Source organism: Rosa chinensis, chromosome 1, assembly GCF_002994745.2.
Source record: "Rosa chinensis cultivar Old Blush chromosome 1, RchiOBHm-V2, whole genome shotgun sequence".
Taxonomy (NCBI): Eukaryota; Viridiplantae; Streptophyta; class Magnoliopsida; order Rosales; family Rosaceae; genus Rosa; species Rosa chinensis.
Window position 1 is genome coordinate 50,759,662 of NC_037088.1, and position 18,201 is coordinate 50,777,862.

Genomic DNA, 18,201 nt, shown 5'->3' on the forward strand with positions numbered 1-18,201 from the left:
TACCATTAATATTTCTGAGAGTGGCTGAAAACAATTGAAATTTCATTTTTAATTACAGGTTTTTTATGAATTAATGTAATGTAATGGACGGCAGGGATTTTGTAATTTAACTAACGGGGTCGTTTCGGGAAACTGAAAATATCAATTGACTGAGCTACTTGGAGACCAAGCAACAACAAGAGCCCCTAATTATTCCACTATTCTATCCTATTTTCTTGTGGCGAATGAATCTATATTTGGTAGGTAATTCAAAATGTGAAAATGAAAAACATCCCTTGAGGTTGACTTGATTGCTACAACGTAACGATAGAGGAAGAGTTGAATACTTGGTTGCCAAGCAAGAGATAATTTATACATTTTCATTGAGTTGCTATATCGGTTTGGTTTTATTTTTATTACTTAAAAATTCCAATAAATGAAAATTGATAGTTTTATTCAAAAAGATCTTGATAGTTTAATATAAATTGCCAAAACAATCATTTGTATTGCCTCAAAACCAAAGTACTTTATGATTCTTTATTCTTAAAGTTTACATTCGAAACATAACATCCATAACCTACAACATTATAAGTACATGTTCCAGAACATTTTATATTATAAGTACATGTTCCAGAACATTTTATATTATAAGTACATGTTCCAGAACATTTTATTTAAGCTAAACCTGATGGGGTTGCAATTATAATATAACAACAAACATCTTATTAGAAAAGCATTTGAAATAATTTAAGGGTGTTTATATTCATACCTCCAAAATTGATATTTGGACCTCCATACTTTTTATACCTCCAACTTACTTTTTCAAAAAGTTAATATACTAAATACACCTCTCTAATTTTTCTAAAATGCCCTTACCCCATAAACAAAACCAAAGTTAGAGTTCTTCAACATTAGCATGTATAGGTAAAACGGCCACCATAAGTTCTTCTGTCTAACTTGTATCAATCAATAGAAGCTTGATTCATATACAAACAGAAAATATTTCAGTTTGTGAAGCATTGATTCATGTCTATAAGAGGTGGGTGATTTTTTTGGCTTTCCAACTTTCTTTTATTAATCAGGCATGCACGTCTGCAGTAGATAAAAAACCATCAAATCCATTTGTTGCCCAATCTCAAGAAGAATCATGAGAAACAAGGGCAATCGATCACTCTTTTACAAGTTGGACAATTAATGTATTTTTTTGTAATTCAAACTCCAACATCAACCAGCAAAGAAGAAAAAGGACATCAATAACATATAGGTCAGAATCTTTCAGCAATATCTTCCCAGACCAATATCATAAATCTGAGTTGCACAAAATCATATCCAAACATCTCTATTTGCTACTCTTCAATTTGTTGCCTTCTGCCATGATTCATGACTAATAGATATTACGAGTCATCATCATATGCTGGGTTTGTTGAATAGAGTAGAGATTTTTGTGTCCTGATTGGTAATTTTGTATGAGTTAATACAATAAATTATTAATTAAATAAAATAGGAGGCCTAAATACCAGTTTTGGAGGTATGAATAGAAGCTCTCATAATTTAAACCTCTATGTTTTTTGTCAAAAAAAAAAAAACGTGATTATCAGTTAAGAAAAGAAAAGGAAAAAACGAAAATGTTGGAGAAGGCTGCTGAGATCCTCCTATAAAACAGCGATTCTTCCCATTTTGACTCCTCTGCTCCCTCTCACTCTCCTCTCCTCTCTCTCTCTCTCTCTCTCTGTTCTTCCTCGTTCAAAATCTCCTCCTTTATTTATTCCTCCCTTTTACTTTTTCTTAATGCTTCGTCAGTTTCAGTCCTCCATGTAGTAGTAACAACAGCCATTTGTCTCCAAAAAGTTGCTTACCTCCTCCTTCAAATTCCTTAAACAATTTCCCATCTTTCTCCGCCATGGATTCAAACTACCCAACCAAGTACACGGAGAAGAGGACCCTCACCAAGAAGCTTGTCAAGCATTTCCCGAACGTTGCAGTCCCTAAGATTGTCCGGATTTCCGTCACCGACGAGGACGCGACCGACACGTCCAGCGACGAAGAAGAACAAGACCAACAACAACAACGACTGACGAAGAGGGTCATCAACGAAGTGAGAATCGAAGAGGAGTCCGAGGCTGTCAGGGTGTTGCTGGCCAAGAATCAGAAGCCAAAGCCGAAGCCTTTGCCGGAGGAGAAGAGGAAGTTCCGGGGCGTACGGCAGCGGCCGTGGGGCAAATGGGCCGCCGAGATTCGTGACCCGGTCCGCAAGTCCCGTGTCTGGCTCGGAACGTTCCAGACGGCGGAGGAGGCAGCGTTGGTGTACGACAGAGCTGCCATTCAGTTGAGGGGACATAACGCTCTCACGAATATCATCGCTCCTCCTTCCAAAATTCTCATTTCGGATCACGATTCTTCTTCGAATGAGTCCAGTTCGATCAACAATCTTTCTTGTTCGAATGCGTCCAGTTCGATCGACCATATTGTTGTGATAGATGAGTATGATTGCGGGAAAGAGTGCCAGAGCATTCGCTCCCCGACCTCTGTTCTCAGTGGTAGTGACAACGAGTGGAGACCTGGGTCGAAGGAGCAAGATGAAACCCATTTCGTTAAAGACTATGGTTACTTTGATGGTGTGATCAGTCCCACTGAAGCTATATTCTTCGGTGTTACGGAGCCGATTCTGTTGGAGGACATGAACTTGGTGCCGGAAACAATGTTGCGAGACGATTTGTCCGACATTTCGCTGGATTCCGTTGGGGATTTCAGGTCATGTAAATGGAATGTGGAGGATTTCTTTCAAGATCAATGTGGTGGTTTCTGAGTGAATAAATGCATCATAAGTGGAGTTTTGACATAGATGAATAGTCCATGTTAGTATTAATCCCTCTAAATTTTTGTTCTCAAGTGTGTAGGAATGAATGTGATTTGAATGTGTGATCCTAGTTTATTGGATATTGGACTCTTTCATGAAATTTGTTAGGTAGGTACACTAAATAATGTTATGTAATTTAACAATTTCATTTTAAGAAATTCAGGTTATGGTAAATTACAGTTAATGTTAATATGAATTACGTTAAAATTGTTTATTTGCTATTTTAATGTTTGAAATTGTACAGAGAAATAATTTGCAGTTGATCATAATTTCTTGCATATTACGAATGCGCTGCTATATTTTTATTAACGAGCAATACACATATTTAATCTAATTGACAATTGGATCATAAAATTCGAACCATCATATAGTCTAATAGTTTATGATAAATATGTAAAGCGATTCGCAAATTACATTAACAAGTTTGAATTAATTTGTATTCGTAAAACTTTAACTTTAAGACGTTTGAGTTTAAATTTCACCTTTAACAGTACCATAACATGATATTAAAAAATGTTCTCACACCATCCATGTGTGCTAAATTTTATTTACGGAACCCACTTCACAACATTAACATTTAGACCTTCCATTGTCATATCTGAAAGTGATTTTTGATTGATTTGAGAGGAACATTAGTACCACGTTAGCAATGTGTCATTGACCCATATTGGGGTCTCTGTAACAGTGATGTTAACCTTTGCCGTGCCACAAAAACCTAGAAACCATACACATAACACTCCTCCCTTTCTCCATACACCACCTTGGAAAGGGTGACATTGTAGGGTGGTCATACATCACTAGGCCTCTCTTTTTCCGGGCAATCCCATACGCATTGTTCTCTTTCCAGGTCAAATCCCGGCGATGCTTCTCGAATCTCCGGCCAGCAGTCAAATTTCACAGAAAAGGTTTGCCAATGCTTTTACTGTTAGTAAAAAGTGAATTGTTAAAGATCAAAGTACCAAAACCCAGTTGCAACTTGCAAAGCTTTCTGACTCAAAATCTGGAAAACGGGGGTCCTGTAAATTATATTTGGGTCCCTTTCCCTACTCGTTTTGTCCCAAGAAACAAAAATTGGTACTTTAATCAAATAACTAAAATTTGGGGACCAAGGTCTTTATTATGTATTTATTTTTAAGGAGTTCCTTGGACCTCAAGTCTGAGAAAGAATGATACAATTCATAATGGTTTTCAATGTACTTCATTAGTCTCTACCCAGAAAAAGGAAAATAACAAAACCAAATATTTCAAATTTATTAGAATGAGGGTCAAAGTCAAAGAGGAATAAGTGATGCATCGTCCAAAATCTTGAAGCTGTGTCTGGTTCTGGGCTGGTCCCTAGCTAGTGCTCTACTGCCATAAGTAGCAAAGGTGACAGAGTGTTCCAGTCTCTGCTTGCCCTAAAAAGCAAAGCAGTGAAGCAGAGCCATGGCAGATTATTTATGAGGAGCTTCAAGCTCTGTGAGATCAATGTCAAAGAGCTGGGTACAATGAAAAGATCAAATCATATCTTCTTCTTCATTATTTCCGGTACACAATGTGGTCCTTATTGTACCCAGTTGAATTTCTTGGCACTTTTCCTCTTGGAGTATAAGACCATACTGGTTGGTGTGGTTGGAACTTAAGAGTTTGAATTCAAAACCACCCACCAAGAGAACACAGCCTTGAATCATATGCTTTGTGATAGAGAACTATAAGAGATCATCTTCTATGGTTCAGGTCTTGTCAAGCTGGGAAACATGTGCTTAGTTTGTAGTCCTGATTTGTATGGATTATCTCTAGCATTTAAGCAAACCAAGATTGTCTTCTGTGATTCAAGTACATTTGAAGTTCATAAGCACCTTGTGGAAATTGTAGCAGTACTGTTTCGTAACCTAACCAATGTTGTCATGTCAAATAGTTTCAGTAAGTTGATCAAACAAAAAGTAGTTATGTTAACTAATGGATACATAACAAGTTACATTATTTGACACGAGAACACTTCATTATTTGTAGCATTAATGTTATTGTGTTTACTAGATTCTAAACCGATGATCACTGACCAAATATATTAATACATAACTTGCGTCAACATGCAAGATGAAGACTCTCAAGTCTCAAACAATCTCTTTGGTTAATATAGACCACATCGATAAGTATGTATCACTCGCAAAAGAAGAAACAACTAACTGAAAAAACAATTAGATTTGGTTGGTGATTAATTTGTCCGCACCACCAACCAAACACAAAAGACTCATTTTATGGATATTTCTCCCTCAGGAAGGCATAAAAGGAGTAATATTCCAATACCTTATATTCACATATCAATCGTATATACAAAGATTATGCTGAGCTTCAATCATTATGTGCGAGATAACAGTAGATTTAGGCATAGCTAAAAGTATACAAGCAAAGTTGGGTAGGGTGACATTTTTCATCAACAAAAGGAAAAGAAATTGAAAGGAGTTAAGTAGGACAAAATCCTCAAAATTTAATCAAAGTAAAGAAATCTTAAAAAAAAAAATTCAAAATAAAGAAAAGGAATCAAGAAAAACAAGATTTATATTCCAATTACCCTAAAAATACTAGGTATGCTAATCTCTTTTTGACCCCAAAAGTTCATGTGATTAACATTGGGAGAGAGCCCAGAGAGCCATGCGTTACAAGTGGGACACAAAATCTGAAGCATCTGCCATGATGCGTGCCCAGAAAAAAAAGGCACCATTTTTGCAGTGGTCATATGAAACGTTATCCAATTATCATTCAGCATTTTGAATATCACAGCATGTAGGGTCTAATTCTAATCTACAACAAGAACAAAGATTGAGATTTGCATGAGATCCTTGGGTGCTTGAAGCCATTGATGACCTTTTCTTATTTTTATAGTTCTTTTTCGCTTTCTGAAACTTTTTGGTCGAAAATATTGATCAAGGTTGAACCATGTCCAGTAGCTCATACACTAGTCCGGGATGTTCTAGTTTTCTAATATCAACATCATTTAAAAACTCAACATGATCCCCATGCATAATACTTCTTTGCTTTAACCTTAATCTATAGTCGCATCATTACGGGTCTAATACTATTTGTTGGTAGTTCATTGATTAAAAATCGCCCTCAAAAGCTTGGGATTTTTTTTTTTTTTTGCTTCCTTGTGAAACAGTCTAGAACGTTATGTCAGTGAAATCTGAACACAATCAACGTCTTTGTAACTTTAAACTCTAGCCATTGTTAATGGTGATGCAACAACAACTTGCATGATCAATGGTGTGCAACTAAGTTGACCAATTTCAAATGTAATTGACCTTGTGCTGTCGTTGACTTGGCTCCAAATCTCCAATTGCATACATAGTGCATCCATCTGCGGGGACCCTTCATGCTTTGAATGATGATTTACAAATGGAAGAAAATCCTACTGGGCAGTATTAGGTGAAGAGATAATGTTACCATTTTATTTTTTCTGGTGTGAGCTTTATGACTCCATGTGACGAGAGTGAGAGGGTGTGGGATCATGAACAGCAAAGCCACTGTATGTAAACAAATCTTCCTCTTAAAGAAAGAATAATGAACACACTGGAAAGAAGTAAAGGATTAAAGAAAAAGGGAGCAAAATGATTGTGTGGGAAGTGGAAACACCCAATTGCCAACTCTTATAAAGCACCTGGAGAGGCCTACCTTCATCATATTCCACATGGTTCCAAGCTCCCAACCACAAGCAAAGAGAAAAGAAAAGGCTGAGAAGATCTGAATAGGAGGGTGTAAAGGAAAATATAGCAAAAACACTGAAATCCCTAGAATCCTAGTGGGTTTTGATTGATGGGTTTTGCATATGGTAGGCTCATCAGCAATGAGATTGGAGACACAAACAGTAGCAGCAGGTTCTGTAATTTCTGTTCAGAACATGGTGGTGGCTACTGTGATATTGCTGCAGAGGCCCCATTTGAGGAGAGGAAGAGATTGGTGGCCATTAGAAATTCATTGAAGGAAGTTGAGAACATGGTCTTGTTCTTGGAGGTAAAGTTCTTCCTCTACATTATGTTGTCCTCCTTGTCTTTGCTTCGACTTTTTATGAATTGCCCAATTTGCCGCTGCTAGTAGTCTTGGATACTATGAACACTTAACATTTATATGGAACTGTTCATGAAACCAAAAGATATGGGATTGTCTAATATGGATTAGCAAGTAGTCTTTCTAAAAACCAAGGTTGATGATTTGATTTAGATACTTAGGACTGGATTTTACCAAAAGAAATATATAGGAATGCAAATTCTTATAGATGTATGCATTGGCTTTTTGAGTTATTTTGACACTGGGAACCCAGGTCATGGTAAAACATTGTGATGCAAAACCCATTAACAATTCATAAAGAAGTTGGAGAATTTCATATAGTCACACTTAAAGCTATCTATGTGCAGAGATTAGATTCTAGGCAGATGATGGATATGAATGCAGCATTCAACAGTTTGGAAGAAAGCAGACTAAATCTATTAGCAAATGTGACAGAATATAAAGGAAGGGCACTTGATGTTCTGACAGAACTGAATGCACGTTTCGGACTCCAAAATGGTGCGCCTTTTGATTGGGATTTGAGAGAGGGATTGAAGAAAAATGTTGAACCTTCTGGTGCTCATCACAGCAGAAGGTTCCTCATCACTAATTGCATGAGAAAGTTACTACTAATCCCATGGAAGTGGCAAAAGAAAGTTGGCATTGCAGTGAAACTAGCTATGTCTGCAATGGCAGCTTATCATATCAAGAAATTGATATGCACAAGCTCAAGAAAAAGGATTCCATTTGTCGTTTCAAGAGAAGGAGGGAAAAGTAGTAGTGTATTGACAATCTCAAAGAACCCACTAGATGTCTTCTGTGCTAGAGGCTGATTCTTATTGGAATTTTATTTTCACTTGCTGTTCTGGAAAATTGTTTGAATTCCTTTTACTTTCATACATACTAATTGTTCATGTAGCATGAACCATATGATATACAATATACAGAAAGTTCTGCTGTTTTACACTTCATCAGAATTTGGAAGTTGAACTTGCTACATTTTTATGCATATGCGCGGTGCATTCAAGTCAGAAATGGAGGCAATTAATTAGGCAAATACTAATTCATGACTTCTATAAGCGTATGACGGGCTGGTCAAGGTTTGTCGAGGTCACTATTTGTAACCCTTGACTGAATAAAGCTTCCTTTTTTTTTTTTTTTTGGAGAATAATAGAGCTCCTCCTTTTGACAAAATACCAAGTAAGAATAAAATTCAAATACCATTTTAACTTTGTTCTTATGGATAGTACAGTGGTGGATCCAAAAATCTTTCTCAAGTAAGGCAAGATTATTAATAAACTTCTTTTCAATTGGTTTTCAAAGAAAATTTTCTTATATTTTTATTGGAGTTATAAACTCTTAAATATGTAGCAATTACATACATGAAAATTGGAGCACAAATAGATATCACTTGCTAAAGCAAAATTATGAAAAACAAAAAGAAAAATTATCAAGAGGCGAATAGAGAATTATAGTTTGTAGTTTATAAAAGGATAAATATTATGTTATCTTCAAAAGAAACAAGTTTAAACAAAAAATATTTAAAAAAATACACAATTCTCTAAACCTAGTAGAGAATAGTGATGTTGATGCCACGAGTGCTATGCTATATCTTTGACAAGTATTATCTATACTATATTTAAGAGAAGAGGACTCGCTCACCATGACTGTAATTTTTTACTTTTATACCCCTAAAATATTAAATAACTTTATATATCTTTTTAATATATTGTCAAAGATAAAAAAAAGTCAAAACTTAAATAAATAATTAATAAGAAAATTGATTATTTTTATAAACTAACTACCCACTTCTAGACACCACTTCTCCACACCCATAGAGTGTGAACAGTTTCTAGTGTTATTTATATTTAATTGTATTTAAATTCTAGTAATGACTCTTAGCCTAATTAAAGATTTCAAATTACCAGGCGGCGTCTTTATTGGAGAGAAGAAACAAAAAGGACGTGCAGGGTATCGTCCCCAACCCTCTTGCCATCTCCTTCAGAAAAGAATTATGTAGAATCCTAAGACCAAAGAGACTCGATCCATAACTTATCTTAAGTTTCGAGGTCAGGCAGCTGCCTAGACTCGACCCCCCCTAAATTCGCCCCTGGTAGTACTATGTACTTTTAAACTTACATTTCAACATAGAAAGATTCTCTTGCTGATATAAATCTAAATCTTCTCCTAAACCTACACCAATTGTAGATCCTCACTTAAAAGTAGTCATTTTGCATAACCCAAGGTACAAGAAAAATTTTAGTAAAATTTGGTTTCACGATAGGTGTGTAGATTGCATTGAAAAACCATATTTGAATCTTCATAACTCTTTACTCAACCGTCCGCTTCGAGCCTATGATACACCGTCACAATGCTTGCAACCGGAAGAACTAGAGATAAAAACAATCTCGTCGCCATCAAGCTTGAATATCTCTCACTTTAGTTAAGATTGTTTGTTCCACTAAGAGCTTCAAGTATATCATGTGCCAAAAAATAACACTAGAGTCATAAGTTAATGAAGATTTAAGTTCTCACTAAATCGACAATCACATTAAAGGGGCATCGAAAAACTTTTAGGCCAAGTTTGGTTCGCGGAAAGTAAGCATCAATAAAGGAAACTTATTCATTTCTTGCGTTTGGTATACAAAAGAAAAGGAAAGGAAATACTTTCCTGAAAGAAGGGAAAATAATGGAGAAAATGGTTCATTCCAAACCCCAATTGAATAATTTTCTCCATTTTTCCTTGCATTTATTACTTACAACATATTATTTTATTTTATTAATGAGTTTTTGTCTATTCACCCCATTTCTAGAGATTCTTTTCGCACTTACCCCATTAAGTTTTTTTAATTCCCTGTTACCCAAAACACTCTAAGGAGCATTCTCAAAAAAAAAAAAACACTCTAAGGAGGTATTCCCTAATACCCTATTAAGATTTTTTATTTTTATTTTTTTTAATACCATTTTACCCTCACCCCTTTGTTACTTAGAGAGAGAGAGAGAGAAAACAAAAATTGAAGAGAGAGAAACCATAGGAGACTTCGCTGGAGCCCGACTGCCGGCCGCCAGAATCCGGTCACTGGATTTTTCAGAAAACCTCACCGGAAAGGTTTACTGCCCCTCAATAGACGTCCATTGCCTCCCAATAGACGTCTATCAACCATCTATTGCCCCCCCAATGGACGTCTATTATCCTCCAATAGAACTTTCGGTTGCCAGAATATGAATTAATCTCCCAAAATTACATAAATAAAACTTTGATTAAAGAAAAAAAGCGAGGAGATTACATCAATTCAAAACGTATATTGCCCCCCAATATAACTTTTTTTTTTCTTTCTTTTCATTTTTCTTTCTTTTTGAGCTTCTGTCTCCATTTACCAAAAAATAAAAATAAAAATAATAATTACATTTAAAACAGATTGGGAAAGGAAAGAACTTCAAAGTTGCAGAGATAACTGAAACGCCGCCGTTCTGGTGGTCTTGTGGTTCTCGTCTTCTGGGTTTGATTCACCACTCTCTTTTGCGGTGGACTGGCCATGCTTAATTTTTGTCTGCCTACTTTCTCCAAAGCCAAAGCAGATTCAATAGAATTCGAGATGATTAACCAAACAATGGAAATTCGAAAGAGAGAGAGCAAAATTCGGGTTGGTGCGGTCATTGCTCGACTCGAAAGAGACAGTAAAGTTAAACTCCCCTTCCTCACCAACCACGACAACGTCATCATCATCAAATTCATCGTCTTCCCCATCTTAGCATCTTACTGCACTTCCACTTCTAGTCTGCCTAATCGATCATAGTTGACCGATTTGGACCTCTGATTCCGGCGTCATTGACTGAGTTAACCAGCGTGAATGTCAAAGCTGAAGACGCTCTGGCTGACGGGGCCAATCCCGACGAGTTGACTTGGTTAGAGGTGGATAGTCTCGATCTTTACAAGAACAATTTCGAGGGGAGTTTGTCGGCGAGCATTGCCGACTCGTCGAACCTGTATGAAGCTCCGAGCTCGCTGCACAGAGGCTCCGAGCTCGCTATTCCGATGACATGACTGGGCTGCCTTCGATTCTGATGACATGAAGAACTGTTTCTGAGAGAGAGAGAGAGAGAGAGAGAGAGAGAGTTCATCTGAATGGAAAGTTCTTAGAAAATTTTATTTCCATTCTCATGGGAAAGACGAAGGAATTAATTTCCTTTCCTTTCTTTCTCGTTTGGTTCGCGGAAAAGAAGGTAATTCATTTGTCTTTCCCATGGCTTTGAAATGAAATTTCCGAAGAACTTTCCAGTCCGATATTTGCTAATGTAAGGAAACTTATCTGGAAAGTTATTAAAATGTATGTAATTAGTAGAATAAAATAATGTATTGTGAGTAATAAATGCAAAGAAATAATGGGGGAAGTGATTCCTTTGGAGTATGGAAAGAACCATTTTCCCCCTATTTTCCTTTGCTTTAGGAAAGTATTTCCTTTCCTTTTGCATCCCAAACATAGGAAATGAACAACTTTCCTTTCCTGATGCTTACTTTCCGCGAACCAAACGAGGCGTTAGTCTTCATGACTCTTTGCTTAGACATCCAGTTCAATCCTATTAAAGTTCTTAACTAAACCGGCGAACAAATGAGGTTTAACCTGAAAATTACCCGCCCCTACATGAGTATCGGAATCAATCAACCAAGTCAAGCCCAATAAACCCAAATTTCTCTTGTTGTTTTTATTGGTATGAAAACTCAAATTTCTACAACTTTAAGAGAAATTTTAAATACACACCCCAAACTACTTAATACACATCCCTATTATTTTATATTTCAAATCAAATTTTTTAGGTAGGTTAAATGACCAAAAATAGACATCTATGTATTAAAAGAAAAATAATAATAATAATCTTATGTTCCTTATATTATTCTATAATTATAAACACAATGAATTTCTATACATGGCATCCTCATTTAAAACAAGAATAAAGTTAGAAACCATCTAATTTAAATTTTCCTTAAATGAATTGTAATTAAATGGGGTGAGATACCATGTAATTTAGAATTTCGAAATCAATATCATTAAATGTTTTTAAAACATATCGCTTTACTCCTACTTTTTAGTTCATTTTTTTATTTATTTAAAAGTGATTATTAGACAATTTATTATCTAATATAAAACATCACAGGTATAAAACTTTGTAATTGTTAATGTGTTTGACCATCCAATGACAACTTCGTAGTTCCGCCATTGTGGAAAAACTATTGATACAATTTTGGTTGAATGTTCGACTCAAAATTTTATATTTGATCAAAAGGATGCTTAGTGAATAAGAAGTCAAATAATATAAAACCAACTAAGCATCTATTTGAACTTTGAAGGGAACAATAATGAATCCTTATAGATTTCCCAATAACTAACACAAGTAATTAATATGGTCAATTATATATACTAATCAAATGTTAAATAATAGTGTATTTCATGGTTTTTAAGTTTAAGGATATTTTAGGTAATTTGGGTTGTGTATTTGGTAAAATGTTAGAATGAGAAATTAAATGATAGGTGTATTGAGTAAGGAATGTGTATTAAGTAATTAGGGGTGTGTATTTAAAACTTCTCCAACATTAAAGGCAAAAAGAATAAACATAAATAAACGTTTGCCTAACCAAAAGAGTCTATGATTATTTATCAAAAAAAAAAAAAGAAGAGAGTTTATGATGGATTTGTAGTCATCCACATCCACAGCTGAGAGCAGCTCCAATTGTTTGGCGCCCTCATTTCCACGCCACGAATCCTCGTGAGTTCCACAAACGCAATGACGCACACTTTCTCGTCTTCCCCAAGAAATAATATTCAATTTTAGAAACCCAACTAATGAGGACCGACCTTCTCTCTTCGTCTCCTTCCATACCATAACCAGCTCATGTTTCCTTCTCAAACTCTTAAACCCCCACAACCCAAAGTCTCATGCTTTTTACGCAAAACTTTGAAGAAAACCAATGGTGGCTTCAAGGCCGGTCTCGCCTTCGTGGATGAGCACAGCAGCGAGCAGAGTTGATGCCAATTTCAGAGAAAGCAAAGAACAACAACAACAAAAACAGAGGCGGCAGCAGCAGAACCAATCTGTTCCCATTCCTGATGCCAATTTGAGTTTCGGAGAGAGGGCTTTGTCTGCTGCTGGTGCTGCTTTTGTTTCCGCGATTCTCGTGAACCCTCTCGAGGTTGCCAAGGTGGGTTTTTTCCAAATTCTGTTCCTTTTTGGGTTCTTGTTGCCATTTTGTGTTTTAGAGACTATATGGGTGGTGCCCATTTGTTCTTTTCTTTCATGTTTTGGACTGCATTTCCCATTTTGTTTATGCTGTGATTGAGTTCTGCATTTTTTTGAAGACACCCATTAGGAAGATTATATATGTGAATTGATAAAAGGGTCTTCTTGTTACTTTGGAAGTTACCCTTTTGAAACTGATTGTTGCCTGCTTGAAAAGTTAGTGTCTTTTTTAGACTTGCAAGTTTATAAAGCTCTTTGATTTTGAGGTTTGTGTTTATGCATTATTTGTTGCATTGTCTTCAGACAAGGTTGCAAGCGCAGGCTGCCGGAGTACCTTACCAGGGCCTATGTGCTACGCCTTGCATTGAAACAAACACGGTATGTAAACAGCTGTTTTTCGGTACTTGAGTGCTTTACTTTCCGTTTGCAAGAAAATGGATTGATATTTACTTTGGAATTGAATGTTTTTACAGGAATCATGATTAGCTGCTTTCATGTTTTATACTGCGTTGTACTAATGCAGCTTGGTTTTTGGCTTTGGTATTGTCTCTAGATGCTTCCAGATTTAAGATCATCTGCGCTACGCACACCTTCGCTAATTGGATCCAAGACTGTCTGCCCACCAGAATGTAACCAGTATAAAGGAACACTGGATGTGCTGTTGAAAGTCATACGTCAGGTGGGTGGACCTATACTTAATTACATGTAGTAATTCTTATCCCAGGAAGAAGTCCCGTTATGTGTTAGATGGCCTCTTCCTCGTGTTTATAATTCAAGTATCTATCCTTAAAACAGAAATCTTTGCAATCCAAGAGAGTGGTCATGTTATATTCTATAGTAAAGCTTTCAGCCTTATGATCCATTTGTCATAGTTTAGAGCAGACCTAGGTTTCATTAACACTTTATACTAAGGACAATATATGCAGATCTTTTTATTTCTCTCTCTCACTAATTTGACAACAGTCTGTAACTGTTGTTTGTATGAAGCCTTAGATAGTATGTTGCATATGCCTGATGGTGGACATTACCTCTGACTGGTTATTAAGCGACTATTGCATAATCTCACTACAGAATGGCACAAGGAAATTTGTGATTCCTTGATTGTTGATACTCATGCAACTATTTTTTAGACAACTATGCATGACACTCACGCAACTATTTTTTAGACACTCCTCAATGCCTTGTCCGTGTGCTGGGTTGCATTCCAATATGGGTGTACTAGTTTATATAGGTCATTACCTTTGAGTTTGTAGGCAAGTATTTTAATAGTAGATGGGTTTCACAGGACTGAATTGGTGCAGGAAGGATTTTGGAGACTCTGGAGAGGAACCAATGCAAGCTTAACATTGGCCATACCAACTGTAAGTCTCTCTAGTACCAAGGATTTCCTCTTTCACCTCAATGATTACGTGCTGCATTTGATTTTTTGTTTTGCAGTGATGCAAATGCTATGCACTTTGTTGTGGAATATGGTGCTGGTACTTATTGGTTTTTATTGTTCAATCAGGTGGGGATCTACATGCCTTGTTATGACATTTTCCGCAATTTGATGGAAGAGTTCACAACTCAGAATGCACCAAATCTAACACCATATGTCCCATTAGTTGCTGGGTCATTAGCACGATCATTGGCTTGTGTCTCTTGTTACCCTATTGAACTGGCAAGGACACGCATGCAGGTATCTGAAGTTGTGAATTGATGTCCTACTTTATTCTAAATTTTTCCGTCATACCATCTTGCAATGTACTTGTGAACTTGGGTTGCTTTCATAGGATTCTGTTAAATTGTTCAATTTATGTGATTACTAGGTTGTACAGGACTCTCCTCATCTGTTGCATCTTAGTTCTTGGCTTGGTCAATTTATGATATTAGCTGTTCTGAGGACAATTTCTGTTAGCTTTATATTTTAGGTAAACTATATCTGTTTTCCAAATCTTGGATGAATTGCCCTTCATGTATTGGATTTTCTAAGTGGAAGATACACTCTTTCTTCATTGAAGTTTTCACACTGTTCACTTCTTGAAATGTAGGCCTTCAAGCAAACCCAAGCTGGTGTTAAGCTTCCAGGAGTTTGGGGAACGCTGACTGGGGCCGTCAACCCTGTCAAGAGTACAAACCCCCTTCATAACTGTAAGAAACGCTTAACTTGATTCTTATAGTTTGACTCGGTTCTCTACTTTCTCATTTCTTAAACAATTGGATTTGGTTCTGGTTTTGTACTATTGATGTGACACAGTTTAATGGATACCTATCTTTATTTTGCCAGATATAAGGTTGCCTTTCATTTAATATATTTTGCTCATGACATTTTCTTATCTTTTGTGACAGTACAAAACTATCGCATCTTGTGGACTGGCCTTGGAGCTCAACTTGCTCGTGATGTTCCTTTTTCTGCAATCTGTTGGTCAACTCTTGAGCCAGTAATTTACGATGTGCTAACTTGTGGTTTCCTTTTATGCCTGTCATCAGCTGGTGTATATAACTTCATGTTGCTTCTGCTTTTGCCCCTTTTTGCAGATAAGGCGCAGAATTCTTGGTCTGGTAGGTGATGAACCTAGTGCAGCCACTATCCTTGGGGCAAATTTCTCTGCTGGATTTGTTGCAGGAAGTCTTGCAGCTGCTGCTACATGTCCGCTAGATGTGGCAAAAACCCGACGACAGATAGAGGTTATTTCTCAAAAATAAGCTTCGCCCTGAATTTATTTCTCCTCTATAGTCACTGTACCAAAACAAATAGTGCAAGTATCCTAAAGACTAGATCTTACAAATTTACCCCATTCCACAGAGCACCAAAGAAGAGAAAAGTAAGAACTTCACCTGTTTGTTCTTTGACACTTTTCTTTTTGCAGAAGGATCCTACAAGGGCATTGAAGATGACAACAAGACAAACTTTGCTTGAGATTTGGAGGTACGTGAGACTATGACTGAAAGTCTGAAACATAGGGCATACATCACATCATATCAATTCACTCATTTGTTAATTATATTCGAGTGTTGTATGTTTACAACCAATCATGGCCTTAAACCTATTGTTTGGAACAGGGATGGACGAATGAAGGGATTGTTTATGGGAATTGGTCCACGTGTTGGTCGAGCTGGCCCTTCAGTTGGGATTGTTGTCTCCTTTTATGAAGTTGTCAAGCATGCTATTCATTATAGACAGCTGACTGAGTGACTAAACATGATACTCACATTCGTTGATACTCACCCTTTTGGTGGATTTTGGGATTCTTGTTTCACTACACAAAGTTATCTTGTCATACATCTGACATGCTAGAAAAGGTGAAGAAATCACTAATCATGTGATTTCCTTCCTCTCCGTAGGCCGCAAAAGCAACAGAATATAGCAATTTTTGGAGAATAAAAGATATGCTTGAAAAAGGAAACTATCATGTCTGATATTGCAATGCTGTAATACAATCGTTTTCTGTTGCAAGAGAAGTTCTTGCTGGAAATACATGTCTTTTTAAATTTTACTTCCTTTTAAGGTTTGAGTTTAAATCACGTTTGAATGTAGATTTGCACAACAGGGTCGCGTACTCTGTTTCTTATAGTTTTGTTGCACAATTATTCTCATGTCATTCACTATGGAGCTATTAGTAATGAACTAGTTAGTATAAACATCTGTGGTAGTTGCAAACTGCTTTGCTCAATCAATGCTCTTTTTTTTTTGGCTGTTTTGACTGCCACTGGGCATATTACCTCTGTATTTCCCTAAAGATTAGTCGGTTATGAAACTTGGACTTTTCGAATGTTCTCCACTTTGAGGTTTTAGTTATCATAATCAATTGGTGTTACGACATATTTCTTATCAGGATGTTTTTTTGATAAGCGCGCAGCTGTTTGTTTGAACTTCAGTGCATTACTTTAATTGGTTCACAACAAAAAGGATCAATAATTTAGTTGCATCAACGATGAATGCCTCTACAAGCTTGAGTCATTTCTTATGGTAATCTATTGGTGTTACGAATTTCTTATTGCATTTCTTATCAGGAATTATGTACGCGTGCAGCTGGTTTTTTTTATACTTAGCATTACTTTAATTGCTTTGCAAAAAGGGATCATCAATTAATTCACATCAACCATGAATGTATTCTAAGCTTGAATCATAGTTAGCTGCTTCCATACCTGGATATTTCCTTGAAGCACCTTTTGTTTTTGGCTTCCAAACTTGTGACCTTCAGTACTTGGATCCAAACTTCCTCCAGAGTGTTACCAGTACTGTATTGTTGAAAGTCATACGCCAGGTTGTTGGATACATAAACTTATCTATTCACTGTAATCTTCTCCCAGGAAGTAGCAACTTATGTTCCATTATGTGTTAAATGGCTTCTTCCTTATGTTAAGTATCTATTATTAAACAGTCACTTTTGCGATAGAATTTATGTCATCTTCTTTGATTAGTTTCAACATTAGCTATCTTCTTTTATGAGATGGGGCAAAATGCCCAGGAAAGAAAAAAAAACGCTTTAGCCACCACAAACAGCTCACATTGGCAATGCTGCAATGGGCGTTTCTGAAATAAATAGAGCCCAGGTCCAAACTTGGACTGAATTTAGCAACAGAATCCGTCATGCACTCTTGTTTCTATAGACATGGTTAAGCTCCATGCCAGCAAAGGTATTCAGGAGGAGCCTGCAACTGCCAATGAGAGCTCCAGGAGGGTGAAGATAAATGTTCTAGTCTTTCAACAATCAACATATTAGTCAAAATCACTGAGTTTAACTGTATTAGCAGCAAACCCATTGATCCAATCTCAATTGCTACAATAAATGACACCACCATCCCTAATCTTTCCGTTCTTCCTATTTTGATTTGTAATGAAAAAAGATATTCTTTTTTTCTTTCTTTCTTAACATGTCTTTATTAATTGTGCAACAGCTTAGGAGAGTTATGCAAGTCATAGAGTAACTACGTAAAATATGTCTCGTGGTAGATATTACCAGTGATTATGCGTGACTAATGTCTAATTTTCTTGTTTTAAAATCACTCTTCAATGCCTTGTTTGAATGCAAGTTGCATGTTATGTGACCATCTGTCTGGTGGTAATCACAGGAATGAATTGGCGCTGGAAGATTTTGGAGCATCTGGACAGTCACTACTACAAGTCT

General features: G+C 36.5%; 3 protein-coding genes across 4 annotated transcripts; all 3 read left to right on the top strand.

Moving 5' to 3' along the window:
• The first annotated feature begins 1,635 nt into the window (after positions 1–1,635).
• On the top strand, positions 1,636–3,015 carry LOC112182070 (ethylene-responsive transcription factor CRF5). The gene has a single exon (XM_024320500.2). The coding sequence runs from the start codon at positions 1,880–1,882 to the stop codon at positions 2,783–2,785; it is 906 nt and encodes a 301-aa protein (XP_024176268.1). The 5' UTR covers positions 1,636–1,879; the 3' UTR covers positions 2,786–3,015.
• A 3,357-nt stretch (positions 3,016–6,372) lies between these two features.
• Positions 6,373–7,820, top strand: LOC112182059. The gene is made up of 2 exons (XM_024320490.2): positions 6,373–6,823; positions 7,225–7,820. Exons 1-2 carry the CDS (start codon positions 6,626–6,628, stop codon positions 7,687–7,689), a joined length of 663 nt encoding a protein of 220 aa, XP_024176258.1. The 5' UTR covers positions 6,373–6,625; the 3' UTR covers positions 7,690–7,820.
• A 4,755-nt stretch (positions 7,821–12,575) lies between these two features.
• On the top strand, positions 12,576–16,526 carry LOC112182179 (mitochondrial carrier protein MTM1). 2 transcript variants are annotated; one of them, XM_024320628.2, is made up of 10 exons: positions 12,576–13,052; positions 13,394–13,468; positions 13,644–13,769; positions 14,392–14,451; positions 14,598–14,768; positions 15,121–15,220; positions 15,419–15,510; positions 15,608–15,757; positions 15,876–15,998; positions 16,133–16,274. In XM_024320628.2, the coding sequence occupies exons 1-9, from the start codon at positions 12,822–12,824 to the stop codon at positions 15,987–15,989; spliced, it is 1,119 nt and encodes a 372-aa protein (XP_024176396.1). In that variant the 5' UTR covers positions 12,576–12,821; the 3' UTR covers positions 15,990–15,998; positions 16,133–16,274. The 2 variants fall into 2 exon arrangements, with proteins under 2 accessions (XP_024176396.1, XP_024176394.1); XM_024320626.2 differs by having other exon boundaries at positions 12,579–13,052; positions 15,940–15,998; positions 16,133–16,526.
• Positions 16,527–18,201: the final 1,675 nt, after the last annotated feature.

Bases quoted from the DNA above. Each gene is read 5' to 3' on its own strand.
- LOC112182070 (XM_024320500.2), top strand. From the start codon at position 1,880: ATGGATTCAAACTACCCAACCAAGTACACGGAGAAGAGGACCCTCACC.
- LOC112182059 (XM_024320490.2), top strand. From the start codon at position 6,626: ATGGGTTTTGCATATGGTAGGCTCATCAGCAATGAGATTGGAGACACA. The intron at 6,824-7,224 runs GTAAAGTTCTTC...ATCTATGTGCAG, and splicing joins ACATGGTCTTGTTCTTGGAG to AGATTAGATTCTAGGCAGAT.
- LOC112182179 (XM_024320626.2), top strand. From the start codon at position 12,822: ATGGTGGCTTCAAGGCCGGTCTCGCCTTCGTGGATGAGCACAGCAGCG. The intron at 13,053-13,393 runs GTGGGTTTTTTC...CATTGTCTTCAG, and splicing joins ACCCTCTCGAGGTTGCCAAG to ACAAGGTTGCAAGCGCAGGC. The intron at 15,511-15,607 runs GTAATTTACGAT...CCCTTTTTGCAG, and splicing joins GTTGGTCAACTCTTGAGCCA to ATAAGGCGCAGAATTCTTGG.